Raw genomic sequence first — 13,268 nt, forward strand, 5'->3', positions numbered from 1 at the left:
CGAAAATTTTGCGAAGTCAAACGACTCTACGAAAATGCAAAATTTTTTTTGCAACTTAATCTTCAAATTCACGCTAATTTGAGTCGCAAAAATTTTGCAATTCCGTAGAATCATTTGACTTTGCAAAATTTTCGAGATTTAAATCCTTCTTAAATTTTTCACCTCACTTCCTAGTGTAAAGCATTTTCGGGGAAAAATCAAGTCATGGAGATGAAAGTAGAGGCTTCGCTCTTTAAAATGATCCCATGACGATTGTTGTATGATTTTTTTTCACATATATATATGTTATTATACATATATATAATATTTTATTATTTTACATATATATAATATTTTTCGCAATAAATTCTTTACAGTTTTTTAAAATAATTAAATCGCGTCGATTTAATTCCATTAATGTTCCAACGATAGCTGTGTTTCAAGTCCGACAAATAATCGGCGCGCAGTTTATTAAGTTGGAATATATGTATTATATGTATATTATATACATTGTAATTGGTTACTTCTGTAACTATTAATTTCTTTACTTACGCACCACGTACCGCCCCTGACTCGTATCGCCGTTTATTAATTTGTTGACATATATATATATATATATATATGTTACTGTTTTATGATATTACTGAACATACATGTTATTATATATTCTATTGTAAAATTGTGTTTATTCTAGAATCTAGATGGATTCAAAGGAAGCAAATCGCACTGAACTGTGCAATCCCATGCATACTCCAAACGGTCCCGATCATCAAGCGGGATACCAAGAGACAGGGACAGAAGCCGACCTGGATAATCACTCAGAGCAAATTCCCGCAGGAGAAATTGATCTGTGCTATTCCTTGGGCCTAACGAACCCGAGTTCTCAACACCGCAAACATACATACACATGCACACACATGCACACTGACACAGCCACATTTACGAATTCGTTCTGCAGTATAATTGTAATTATCATCGTGTTGTATAAGCTATTTAGTAATATCAGACTATTAGTAGATTAGAATAACTTATTACTTCAGTTTATACAATTGCCAGGAAGGGACTTGGTACAACATTAGACATATATAGTAAGAATAGACTGCGCGTTATTCCCTACCTTTCAAGTGTACAAACTTTAGAAAGAGATAGCTGATGTTGAGCAGTTGCCTCATCTTTGTCTAGTGCTCTTGATAGACGGAGAGAGAAGCGTGTTGTCTCTTTCTAACATAGCATGTTGTCTTTTTCTAAAGTTTGTACAACTTTTCAGCCGAACGCGCAGTCTATTTTTACTATGTCTATAGTTTACAAATAAATCCTTATTTACACACATCCATCCATACCTTTCTAAACTATATATCTTATATTTACAAAAACTGCTTAAAACATAATACCTATCACACCTTTGTCTTTGGCATTAATTTGATTTCTTCCTCTTTTTTAATTCCTTTCCCTCTCCTTCCATAATTTCCTCAGGATCTTACTCTTATCTAAATCTAATTTATCACTCCACAAGTGTACAACCTCTTCAAATTCTCAGTCTTATATTTTCTTAATTCCTTAAACCACATCATAACTCTCTGACACTCCTCCACATAATGTTCCAGACAGTTATTTCATTACCATATAAGACAGATTTTTTACAATCTTCCTCTATTATAGCTAATATTTGTTTATTTCCTCCAAATTCCCACATCTCAATTTCACTGGAGCTCTAACATCATCACCTATCCTTACCTTTTTTAAATTTTCCTTCTTTAAATACTCCATTTATCTTACCTATATCTCCCTATATATTTTATTATACTTTGCCTCCAAGAGTTTATTCTCTTCCCATTGCCTCTGAATATCCTTTTCCCTATTTATTATTTCTTTCTCCAAATTTACTCCCTTATTTCTCAATTCCTCCAGCACTTTTATTCCCCACCCGTTCCTATTATATACCTAATACCTTTTTCTCTCAATATCATATACATATGTTTGGATTATTATTATTACTTGTTTGGTTTGAAACATGGCCGAATCAATCCTAGAAAGGAATGGGTGCCAATATAATTGAAGAAGAAGAACTCAAAGCAAATGTATCCGAATAATCCAGCATATAAAAAGTAACGTGTATTCATGTCCTACAGAATTGGCATTGTATTTGTATTATACATGTTCAAGCAATAAATATGACATGACATCTTAATGTTGTAAAATGTTTTATATATTTTTTATTATTTCTATGCATTCTAATATGTTCCCCTTCAATGTTCCTATTCTTGACAAGAAAACGAGAGACCAACCAGTTTGACGGAAATATTAATTATTTTGTGCTGCAACGTAGTTAATGAACGAAAGTCCTTTTCTTTTAATGCATCGTGAAAACAATTAGACGTCTTGCAACTTTAATCTTTCGATTACATTAGTTATAACACACATTAAAGAAGAAATAATTATTTTGCGCTGGTTAATATCGATATCGATGTCGTTGCAGTATTACCTTTTTTCAAAGCCGAGTAACTCATTACCAGATTCATCGCAGCTAATAAATGGCCTCCGCGAAATTGCCCTCTTGAAAATGACAGTGCCCCATTAAACTGCTTATCGAGTAATCCTGAATGGAAGGAATATATTTGAGATTTAAAAATATGAAACCTATATACAAACGAAATAATTTAATCGATATTTACATGACAACGAATCAGTTATATAATTAATAAATTCAAAATTATCCTATATTTATCCTTTATCTAAGTTCTAAGTAATTAATTGATATAGTCTGCAGTTTGTAATTACGAAACCAAAGTTGTGGAATTCGAGTTGACGGTTAAAATATTTTTTGCGTGTGAAAATGAATGAAAAGGAAGTGGCGAACGAACCAGTCCATATTAAATACATTCGGCTTCTCTTATTGTTAGATGCTTAGACATAGCTTCTTGGTATTGCTGCGATAAGTAACGTCGCACAGATAATATAGAACGTAAGTGGATCTGCCTGCGCGAGACATTTTCTTTCGCCAACGCTAAGTCAGCAAAACTACACAAACGCGAATCGTGACAACATAGTTCGCGCGTTCTTATATACACGGAAAAAAAAGATTAGGTATGTACTATAGCAAATCTAATAAAATATGGATAACTAACATTTTTTGCAGCGAGAGCTATAATTTAGCAATAGTAGCAAAACCTTTTGTTAAAGTTTTGCTGCTATTGCTAAATTATAGCTCTCGCTGCAAAAAATGTTAGTTACCTATATTTTATGACTAGATTTGCTACAGTAGCTAATCCTTTTTTTTGTGTAAGACGTATTTTAAAAGCAGACATATTACGTCGCAGAAATGCAGTTTTATTAGCAGCGTGGCCGTTATCATAAACGTTATCCCGTGGACAGTGAATCATTGTCCAAGCGAGAGGATCTTCTCTCGAGATCTCCATCTCTTCGTCGCTGTCCTTCATGCATTTTTCCGCTATTCTTAAAGTGAGGTCTATCCCTGTTAGAAAAAAATATTTTTTATACATTCTAATCGATCTTTGCCTAACACAAAGATTTGATGGGTTTCTGTTATACTTGGGCTGTAATTTGTGCGAGTGTACAACAGATGCAAAATAACCCATCCTTAATCTCACCTCTTCAGGAGTGAAGCAATACTTTGTTTCCTTCGGCTTTTCAAAATCATTTTCCCGTTCTTTCAAAGCAGACAGTTTTGCTTGCTTCTTTTTGTCACGAAAGTCCTAACACGAAACGACATGTTGATACAATAACGTACATACATTTCAACGTATGAGATTAAATTATTTTAAGATAGGATAGAGGATAGAAAAGATCTTGATACCCTGTAGCTCTCCGTAATAGTCTCCACTAGTTTCTGAATGCAAATTGCATATTGTTGCTCCGAACTTCGTCGGAGTAAACGTAATAATGCGGTTAATTGCTTTTGGCTTCATCATCTCTTCGATTCTAACGCGCTTAGTCATTCGGGATAAATTTTGACGTCATTTTTTTAAATAACTGAGTGACTTATATGTCTGCACGGAAAAAATGATGTTGTATCAACAGCATCAGTGTAAGTTGAGATAAAATCTATTGATGCAACATTAATATTAATTAATAAAAAACATCAAATAATTGTTTTAATAATTAGAATATTTCGTTCAATAATATCCAATTGAATTAACTATTTATGTTTGTGGCAGCCCGTGACGTCGACGTTTAATTGAAGCAACTTCATTTTTCTTCTGTGTGAGAGATCGGTTTCGAGTCTATGAGGAACGATGAAAAAGTTTGACCTCGATTATGACAAACACGGGTTTGCCAGTTCTCCGAAGTTAACGGAGTACTTTGCGTTATTTCAATGTCCGACTGAATCGACTGTTCGAAAATAAATTAAGGAAACCTTCTTAATTATGACAATTTTTTTAAAAAAAGCGTCATATATAATAAATGTTGCAATTATTAAATAAACGTGATATTCTTTTAAATATTACATCGTAGCAACCTTTTCCGATTCTCGTCCTTTTAAATCTTTACTATCCAAGGTTCCATAGAGAAGATATCCTTTTCCAAGTCAATCTTCTCGGCCACACTTAACGCGTCATGCGTATACAATTGCGCAACTACGCGAGTGCTTTTTACTATAAAAGATTTGATTAAAATTTAGAGAGGATGTATCTCTAAGCTTCAATATCAACATGATTATTTATCATGTATTAAAATAAATTTATTCGCCGGAAGTTCGCTCTTACTTCCCGGGAAAACAAGCTCTGATAAGCACGATGTAACACTGATAAAGCTGACATTTGGCCGAATCTCCTTTCTGTTGTCTAACGCTGCTCTTTCCAATGTTCACCATAAATTGAAACGGCCAATATTTATACCTTCGAATGTAATTTTGATATTTAACACGAATCCTTCGGTCTTTATATTCAAGAGATTCCAGTGAATATGTTATATACTTGACAAAATGCTTCCTCATTGCCTCGCTTCCCACATCGCGCAACATGCTGCGATTCATAAAGTTCCACTCGATCCTAGCACACTCGTCCTGGCAAACTTTCTTCTGCAAATTACACGTTAAGTACTCCGTTGGGTCAAATTGCGAAACGCCGCGCCCGTTTTAGACAGCCCACCTGTATATGTCGAATTCTTGATAATTTTGATATAGTGCCCCTATAATCTATGTTGGTGAAGATCGAGCGTGGAAATCTCGTTCTTTCCGCATCCCGAGGATCTCGCTCGATACTATACTCGCAAAAAGGGGCATTCTTCCTCTTTTATTCGTAACGCCCGTTGTATATCCGGCCGTTACCACCTCTTACCTAGGCATTGGGGAAGATGCCAGTTTTGCAGGGATAAACATATAACCAAATCGTAACTTTTCAATGATAACTTTTAGGGTGGCTATAGTTATGTGGAAGCTTAAAGCCCCTTGCACAATGCCAGGCAACAGGCAATAGGAACAGGGAATAGAAATCAGAAATCATGTATAAATGCAGAATAAACAGTGACACAAGCAATAGACACAGAGTTCCCGTCACGTTGAAAATTCTGTGCCTATTGCCTGTTGCCAACCAATCATAGTATTCGAATTTTTTAGGTTGTAATTAAAAATTTTTTGGTTATTTCCTGTTCCTATTGCCTGTTGCCTGGCATTGTGCAAGGGGCTTAAGTATTATTTTGCAAAAATCCCGAAGCGATTATGACGTTGGATTATTCATATTTCTATACTATAGCATTTCTTAACTATGGCATCTTCCTTCAACTCACCTTGTATATAATTCTCTTTAACATATTCAATATTCAATTCCTACATTATATATGTATTTACACTTATTGTTAAAAAATTTTTTTGGATTCTGGAGTATGATATAATTTTCACTAAAGAATTCCTGACGTAAAACATTATCGAGATAAGAAGAAAATGAAAAACTCTAGCAATTATACGTCATTTATAATATTTTACAAGATATCTATATTTGATATTGCTTTCTGAATTATTTTCAGCCTAGTTCATAATCTAATTGAACAAGATAAAATTACAATTATATCTCTGGAAACAAAAAGTATCGACAAAACGCATTATTCATTGTTTATTCTCTTAAAGATTCAAGATCCCTAAATACATATATAAATTCACTTGCCTCTTATTAAAAAAGAAAAGCTCGGCAGTTTCAATACTTTTCGACAAAAAGAATTCAAGCAGTCGCAACACCTTGCTTCATTTCGAATTAAGAACTGAATTTTTTCGCAGAGGTTGTTTTGGAAGAGAGTCGAGAACAGGATAAGTGTATTTATGTCGAGTCTTTGTCTTATCGTCAGTATAAATAATTCATTGCGGTTTATCAGTCTCGCTTGTTCCTCAGGAACGGTCGAGCTTATTCTTCGATTTCCGTCCGAGTAGTTTATGGAAGGAGGAAGTCCATCCCGAGCGGATAAGCCCGTCTCTTCCACTCGCACTCTGATCACCGATTTCGTTGCTGTTTAACGACTCGCTGATATTTCTGCTTTTGCCACTGCTACCACTAGTACTGCTGTCAACGTTGTCAAAACATTGCGATCTACGATTTCCTATCTTCGAGGAAAACCTAAACAAACAATATAAATATGAAAAACCAGGTGTGACTGAACTTTCATTATTGTCATTACTATTATTGTAATATTTGTTTTTAATTAAACAAACCCTGAATCGAAGAAACGCCCTGGCTGTATACGGAACGCTAAAAGTGACCGACGAAAGGGAAGATTCGGCTATCGGAGTGCTCGGATATGCATCATCGTCGTTAAGCGCTATTGCTGCTGCTATATAGTACTGCTACTGCAGCTACGACTGTTAGTACTGCCGTTGCTGCTACTATCGGCACTGGAGTCATCGATGTAAGATATCCCGATCGGCAATGGATGATTTGATTTGCGTTCTACTCGAGTTGCATTCGCAAATGACGAAAAGCAGATTCTCGTTATTGTTCCAGTCGATGGTGCGCCTCCATATAGCTATCCCTCTCAGCTTTGGCCCGTTCGATCTCTTCTTCCAACCGCAAACTCTTCATCTGCAAGAAGAGTTTGTCCTCCTTGCCACGAAATTTCGTTTCGCAATCTTCCAGTCGTCTTTCCAAATGCCTTCGAGCTTCCTCCAACCTATCTCGCTCGCCTTTGAAAAAAGAATTTTACGTAATTCTTTTACGTGAAGAAAATGGGAACTTTAAAATAGCGTCAGTAGTTAAAGTGCTAATCTCATATAAGAGAATATTTTTGAAAGTAATAAATTGTAATTATTTGCTTTGGCAGGGAACTCAAATTTGAAGTCTTTTAATCAATTTTACTGGTGTTATGATATAATTCATATTATAATATATATACACGTAAGTATATAATTAATAGTATATATAATATTCCAAACACAGCACGTCTAAAAACGTACAGACATTTATAAGATATTTTTTAGACACGTATGTCTAAAACTCTAAAAGAATCATTAATTCTTTCTATAATGATAAGAAATGCTGCAAACAGTATAAAAAACACTTATAATTGTATGCAACTTATACATATATAATCTCTCTTCTCCATAGTTATTTATAAAAATAAAAGAGTAACAACCCTCCTCCCTTCCCCTTTGTGTACGTGTGTTAATTATATTCGCACATTTCGTAAAATTGTGAGCAACGACGAAACTTTTTAGACTAATTTACGTGTGAGTAATTTGATAACGGTTTATTCGAAATACGTGATAAAAATGTCTTCTTCATGAATCGAATAACCGATGGTAATATAATTCTGCAATATCTTCGCATATTTATATTGTAAGTGAAATTAATTAATTTTTCGATTAATTTTTTGATTCTCCAAGGAAATTACTGCACGCTGGACAGTAATGCCTGTGGACTCGACAAGAATCCATGTAGTAAGGACACGGTGCACAACACCAGCATCTGTGAAAGAACATCAGATTTAATCATACCTTTTTCCGGTAAAATTCTCTTACTCTATATTTCGAAATCTTACCCGCGTGAACAGAGGAGTACCGCAAGCAGATGTGTTTTCGTGTTTGCTTCCGGTACTACGCGCGTACTTATATCAGCATGGCAATGTGGACAGGTCATATTTTGACTTTCCTTGTCAAAGGCCATCACCGTTACAACCGTATGTACCGTATCTGTGACCACATTAAAGTAGTATTAATCTTGGATGATTAGGTATGCAAAAATATTGTCTGTATGCGTTATTGTATGTATGCATTTTTATAATATCATTAAGGTAAATGTACCAATGTCTGGACAGTCGGTGGACACGTACCTATGTCTGGACACCTTTATCATTTTAGTCCTTAAATAAGTATAACGCAAATTAAAATCTAAGATAAAAATATTTTTCTTGTATTTTGAAACTTTATAGTTATAGCATCCAAACGTTAATAGACTTATTTAAGGACTAAAATGATAAAGGTGTCCAGACATAGGTACGGGTCCACTGACTGTCCAGGCATTGGTACATTTACCTTATTACTTAAATTTTTTTTCATAATTTTACACTTACGTGGTGGTAACGGCATTGTCGGTGCAGGTGGCTGCGAATTAGGGGATGGTGATGTGTAACTTGGTCCTTGCTCCATTTCTTCCATTACAATTGTCTACTCTTTTGTTATTACCTAATTGCAAAGAAATGTAAGATAAATTATAATTTAATTGATGTAACGTTTAATCACATGTTTGCACTCTCTATCCGTCCTTCGTATGTAAAATCTAGTATTATCTACGCTTATATTACGTAAGTCGCAATTTTCACACGAACGCAATTACTATTATATGTGTTAATTTTACAACCTTACACAACCTTTTACAACCTTACAGAAAAGTACATGCTACCTGCAACTAAATATTACTTATTCTAATTGTAAGTATTTGATAAAGGAGGGGGTGCAAAAGTCGTCATGTTTCGCCCTCAATGTAAAACATGCTTTCCTACCTTATTTGTGGTTGAAAGAAGAAGAAAGTAATATTCTTTTCACTAGGAAACTGCGGGCAATATTTTAGAAGCGATAATGAATGTCTTTAAAACGTGTGTCAAAATAGCTGTGTTTGAGCGGTTTAATAAGAGATAAAAAGTTTGAAATTGAAAATTCATGAATGAGAGTTAAAGTGCATTTGTGTAAATGTTGCACATGTAAGATAATGATTTATATAAAGACAGAATTATTGAGTAACAATCTAACACGCTGCGAAGTTTAGAGACCCTCTAATAATTAGACCCTTTAATTATTAGAGGGTCTCTAAGCTTTCTAGTATATTTCGAAGATTTACACAAACCCTCGTTAAAAAACTACTATAGAATTAATTCATAAGTCAGATCTCATAAACGCACTTTAGAGGCAATAAGTTCTTATTCAAAGAAAGGTATTAAAAAATGTTAAGTTTTTGAAAATGTTTTTTTAGCTAAGTTTCAGGCCTTATTATACTGCCATATTTTAATAAGATTTACCAAAAAAGTTTTTTTTTCAGTTTTGTTTTTAAGTCTATAAAATGATTATTATTTGAGAAAAAATTGTCGATTTATGTATGTTTTTTTCATTTAGAATAAAGCAATGTTTAATACCTACAAGGCCTTTCATTATAATTTATTATTTGACTATAATAATTTTCATTTTTAAATAAAGTAAGTTTTATTTGTCGCCGTACCTTATTAGCATCTTAAGACATTACTTTTAAGACGGTTTTAAAATAAGATCTGCTTATAAATACCGGCTATAATCTTCACCGATCATATACATATGCGAGCGAACGGAGAGAGAGTCTTATCATCATTCGTAGAAAATGTAATATAATACTTCCCCGGATAACTAATCATAAACTTCGTAATCTTTCTTCGAGTTTTTAATTCGATATCAGTGGAACAAATAAAAAAATGAAAAATGATACTGATCGTTGCTGGTAAAGAAATATTTGCTTCACTATTTTCTAATTCTTTTTTGGAAAACCGATAATGTAAATTAAACACGTCTAAATATGTCATTATATTGAAACCTATGCGGAGTATGTGTTATTACGAAGGATATGAATGTTTTTATTACGAAGAGTATGAATAATACATACAAAGTGCGAGGATAAAAACGCTAGAACCATTACACTTATGCCGCGCATCAGTCTCGCACTGTTATAACAAGACAACGAAAGAAGAGTTTCTTATTGTGACAAGGCAACAAAAAATGGGTTTACTACGAAACACAACTTTATATCGTGATGTGCAACACATTATGTAACATGTTCAGTTGCCTGTTTCCTATATGTGTGCGGAAGTGAAAATGTGCAGCATACTCTGTGCGTACCCGTAAAAATAAAGTCTGTATAGCGGTTCCAATCGTTTTCCATGCAGCGGTAGCGAACGTGTTAAATTCGAGACTTACAATAACTTCGCTCCAAAATCAAGGTCTTGGTCCGTCTTCTTTTCAAACACGAGCTATTCCTTCATGATTTTTGTCAAAAACTTTTCTTTTTGTTGTGGGAATTGTAACTAACTTATCGCTTGCAAATTTGTGCAATTCTTCGGTTTGGCGCCGATCTATTAATAAGCATAAAGCGTATACCTGTGTCAGAGAACGCTCGTTTGAGAACGTTTGTTGAAGAGCACTCGAATACTCGCGGCGCGCACCAAAATCGCACTGTAGCGTTATCAGCGGCGAATGCGGTATATGTGAACTATACGCTGGTCTACTACACTATCCTATATATCAGTTTCTGCCCGATTCAAGGCGTGATACGGGTTCGCGTGGATGGGAGACTGTATTAGCAAATAAACGAACAGATGTCCCGGAGTCGCTACGATATCGCTGATCCGGAAATGGACACACACACAATCGATAACTATATTACTTCGATCTTCTCTTTGAGTCTTTCAACCAAAAATCTGAGAAATAATACTTATACAGGATGATTCACAAGGTTACTGCCAAACTTAAGAAGCGTATAAAGGAGTGAAAATAGATCAACTTTCGATTAGGAACCTATGTTCTTCGATGTCAATCCTGGAGTCAGTACTTACAGGCCTTTGAATGTATGTAACTCGAATAATATACGAATGAAATAATCGTAATTTGCTACTCGTTCATTAGCTTTATTTTGTTTTTATTAAGGTTTGTTTTTGTTAAGGATTACATTAGCACAAACTGAATTTACAAAAGGTGTTCGAATTGGCGATCTCCACATTCAATGCAAGCATTGCATGGTCGAACAAACTCTGGCGCACTCTCTCAAATATCCCAGGTAGGTATCTCACGTAATTCTTAACAAAATTTTAATAAAAACAAAATAAAGCTAGCAGAAGAGTAGCAAATTACGATTATTTCATTGGTATATTATTCGATTTCCATACATTCAAAGGTCTATACTGACTCAGGATTACTTCGGAGAACATATAGGTTCCTAATCAAAAGTTCTATTTTGATCCCTCTATACGCTCCTTAAGTTTGGCAGTAACCTTTTGAAACACCTGTATATATTTAGATAACGCATGTATTTACAAATTTAAGTACGGCCGTTTTCTTCTCCTACATTATAATTGACATATTTTGTATATCGAAGAGAAAAAAACGAAAAAGAAATTTTGTGAGATGTTTAAAGAATGTTGCTTAAAAAGCAATGTAACATCAATATCGAAAAGTTAAATAATTTCTATTCGAGTCGCAACTTTGTCTAAACGTTAGAGTGTTAGACGATCGACTTTAATCAAACTTTTTTTAACTTAATCGGTGATCGATTCAATGGATAGAACTATCTACAAGATTTCTAACTCTGTATATGATTCGTCGGTGCTAATCTAATTTTTTATCCATGTGTCAAACAATAAATCAATATCTACAGTCTCTATAAATACAAATATGCAATTATAATTATATTCTGATTTAAAAACCGAAAATTATTTACGACTATAAATATCTGCCGAAGTTACAATTTTCTGAATTAAGAGTAATTTGTTCTTATTACTAATATCATGTATCATTGCTATCTGTCATCGTATTATCTAACTTTATTTTATTAAAAAACGAGAAGATATCTTATTACAAACACCTGCTGCCGCAATTGCGTCTTGCTGGAAATGCAAAGCTTATAGGCAAATAAATGCTCATCGCTAAGTTTGTATGTAACACTACGATATAATATATTTTTATAATCCTCAAAATCCACGAATTGCAATTAACACTTTGATCAAATTACGATTAATTTAATCGACGATTAACTTATTAAATAACACATTTACAATTTTATTAAAATAGAATTAACATACAGTGTCAGCCAAAATTATTGGGCACTCATTATGCTGTAATGAATCTAATACCAGGAAAGACTTCCATTGTTTAAAAGGTATTTACTAAAGTGTTCGTTATTATAAACGCGTTTATGTGTTTATTTTTTTCAAAAATAAATGTTATTTTGGAAAAACTTTTAATAGGGTACCTTATAATTTTGCATTTCCAGGTAGACGCAATTATGACAGCAGATATTTGTGATAAGATATTTTCTCGTTTTTTAACAAAAACGAAGTAATTTTTATTATCATTTTAAATCGGAAGCTGATAAAGTTTAGATAATAAATGATAGCAATAATACATGATATTAGTAATGAGAACAAATTACTCTTAAATGTGAATTCAGAAAATTGTAAATTCGGTAGATATACATATATAGCCGTAAATAATTTTCAGTTTTTAAATCAGAGTATCATTATAATTGCATATTTGTATTCATATACAGATCGTTATTCCACTACCTGGATTAAAATTTTACAAATATTTCATAAATTCGTGTTTGAACAGATTTGTCTGATTATTTCGTAGATTGTAAATAATCTTTAATTTTTTAAACAGAATTTATAGTCAATTAATCACCCCAACACAGATAGTATTTATATTTTAATATTTCGTTTAGATTTATTTTTAATTGCATTTTTTCGGATCAATAACAATCCCGTAATACTCTTGTTAATTTTGTAATTATTATTAAAATTCATTCTTAGGACATTCTTTCTTAGGACATTCTTATTAAAATTATTATTAAAATTCATTCTTAGGACATTCTTTAATTTGAAGAATACTTAGAAAATATTTAAAAAACGCCTTTTATCATACACCTATTTTTATTTGCGTAATATTCATATATTGGAATTTTCTACATCCATATATAAGTTCACCTGCGTCTCTTATTAAAAAAGAAAAGCTCGGCAGTTTTAATACTTTCCTACGAAACGAATTCAAGCAGTTCGCAAAGATCTTGCTTCATTTCGAATTAAGAACTGAATTTTTTCGCAGAGGTTGTTTTGGAAGA

General features: G+C 33.3%; 1 protein-coding gene across 3 annotated transcripts; it reads right to left on the reverse strand.

Annotated features, from left to right (window-relative positions):
- Positions 1 to 6,034: 6,034 nt before the first annotated feature.
- LOC139780267 (uncharacterized) lies at positions 6,035 to 10,673 on the reverse strand. Of its 3 annotated transcripts, none has more exons than XM_071718848.1 (5): positions 10,535 to 10,673; positions 8,491 to 8,602; positions 7,960 to 8,110; positions 6,638 to 7,886; positions 6,035 to 6,542 (listed from the first exon to the last, which is right to left on the reverse strand). In XM_071718848.1, the coding sequence occupies exons 2-4, from the start codon at positions 8,573 to 8,575 to the stop codon at positions 7,784 to 7,786; spliced, it is 339 nt and encodes a 112-aa protein (XP_071574949.1). In that variant the 5' UTR covers positions 8,576 to 8,602; positions 10,535 to 10,673; the 3' UTR covers positions 6,035 to 6,542; positions 6,638 to 7,783. The 3 variants fall into 3 exon arrangements, with proteins under 3 accessions (XP_071574949.1, XP_071574950.1, XP_071574951.1); XM_071718849.1 differs by having other exon boundaries at positions 10,355 to 10,636; XM_071718850.1 differs by having other exon boundaries at positions 10,277 to 10,636.
- Positions 10,674 to 13,268: the final 2,595 nt, after the last annotated feature.

The sequence above is a fragment of the Temnothorax nylanderi genome, unplaced genomic scaffold, assembly GCF_030848795.1.
Source record: "Temnothorax nylanderi isolate EJ_2023f unplaced genomic scaffold, tnyl_v1.0 TNYL_tig0270_pilon, whole genome shotgun sequence".
Taxonomy (NCBI): domain Eukaryota; kingdom Metazoa; phylum Arthropoda; class Insecta; order Hymenoptera; family Formicidae; genus Temnothorax; species Temnothorax nylanderi.

Coding starts and splice junctions, on each gene's coding strand:
- LOC139780267 (XM_071718848.1), bottom strand. CDS start 8,575: ATGGAAGAAATGGAGCAAGGACCAAGTTACACATCACCATCCCCTAAT. Junction 8,111..8,490: donor GACAATGCCGTTACCACCAC/GTAAGTGTAAAA, acceptor ATGTGGTCACAG/ATACGGTACATACGGTTGTA. Junction 7,887..7,959: donor GTACTCCTCTGTTCACGCGG/GTAAGATTTCGA, acceptor GTTCTTTCACAG/ATGCTGGTGTTGTGCACCGT.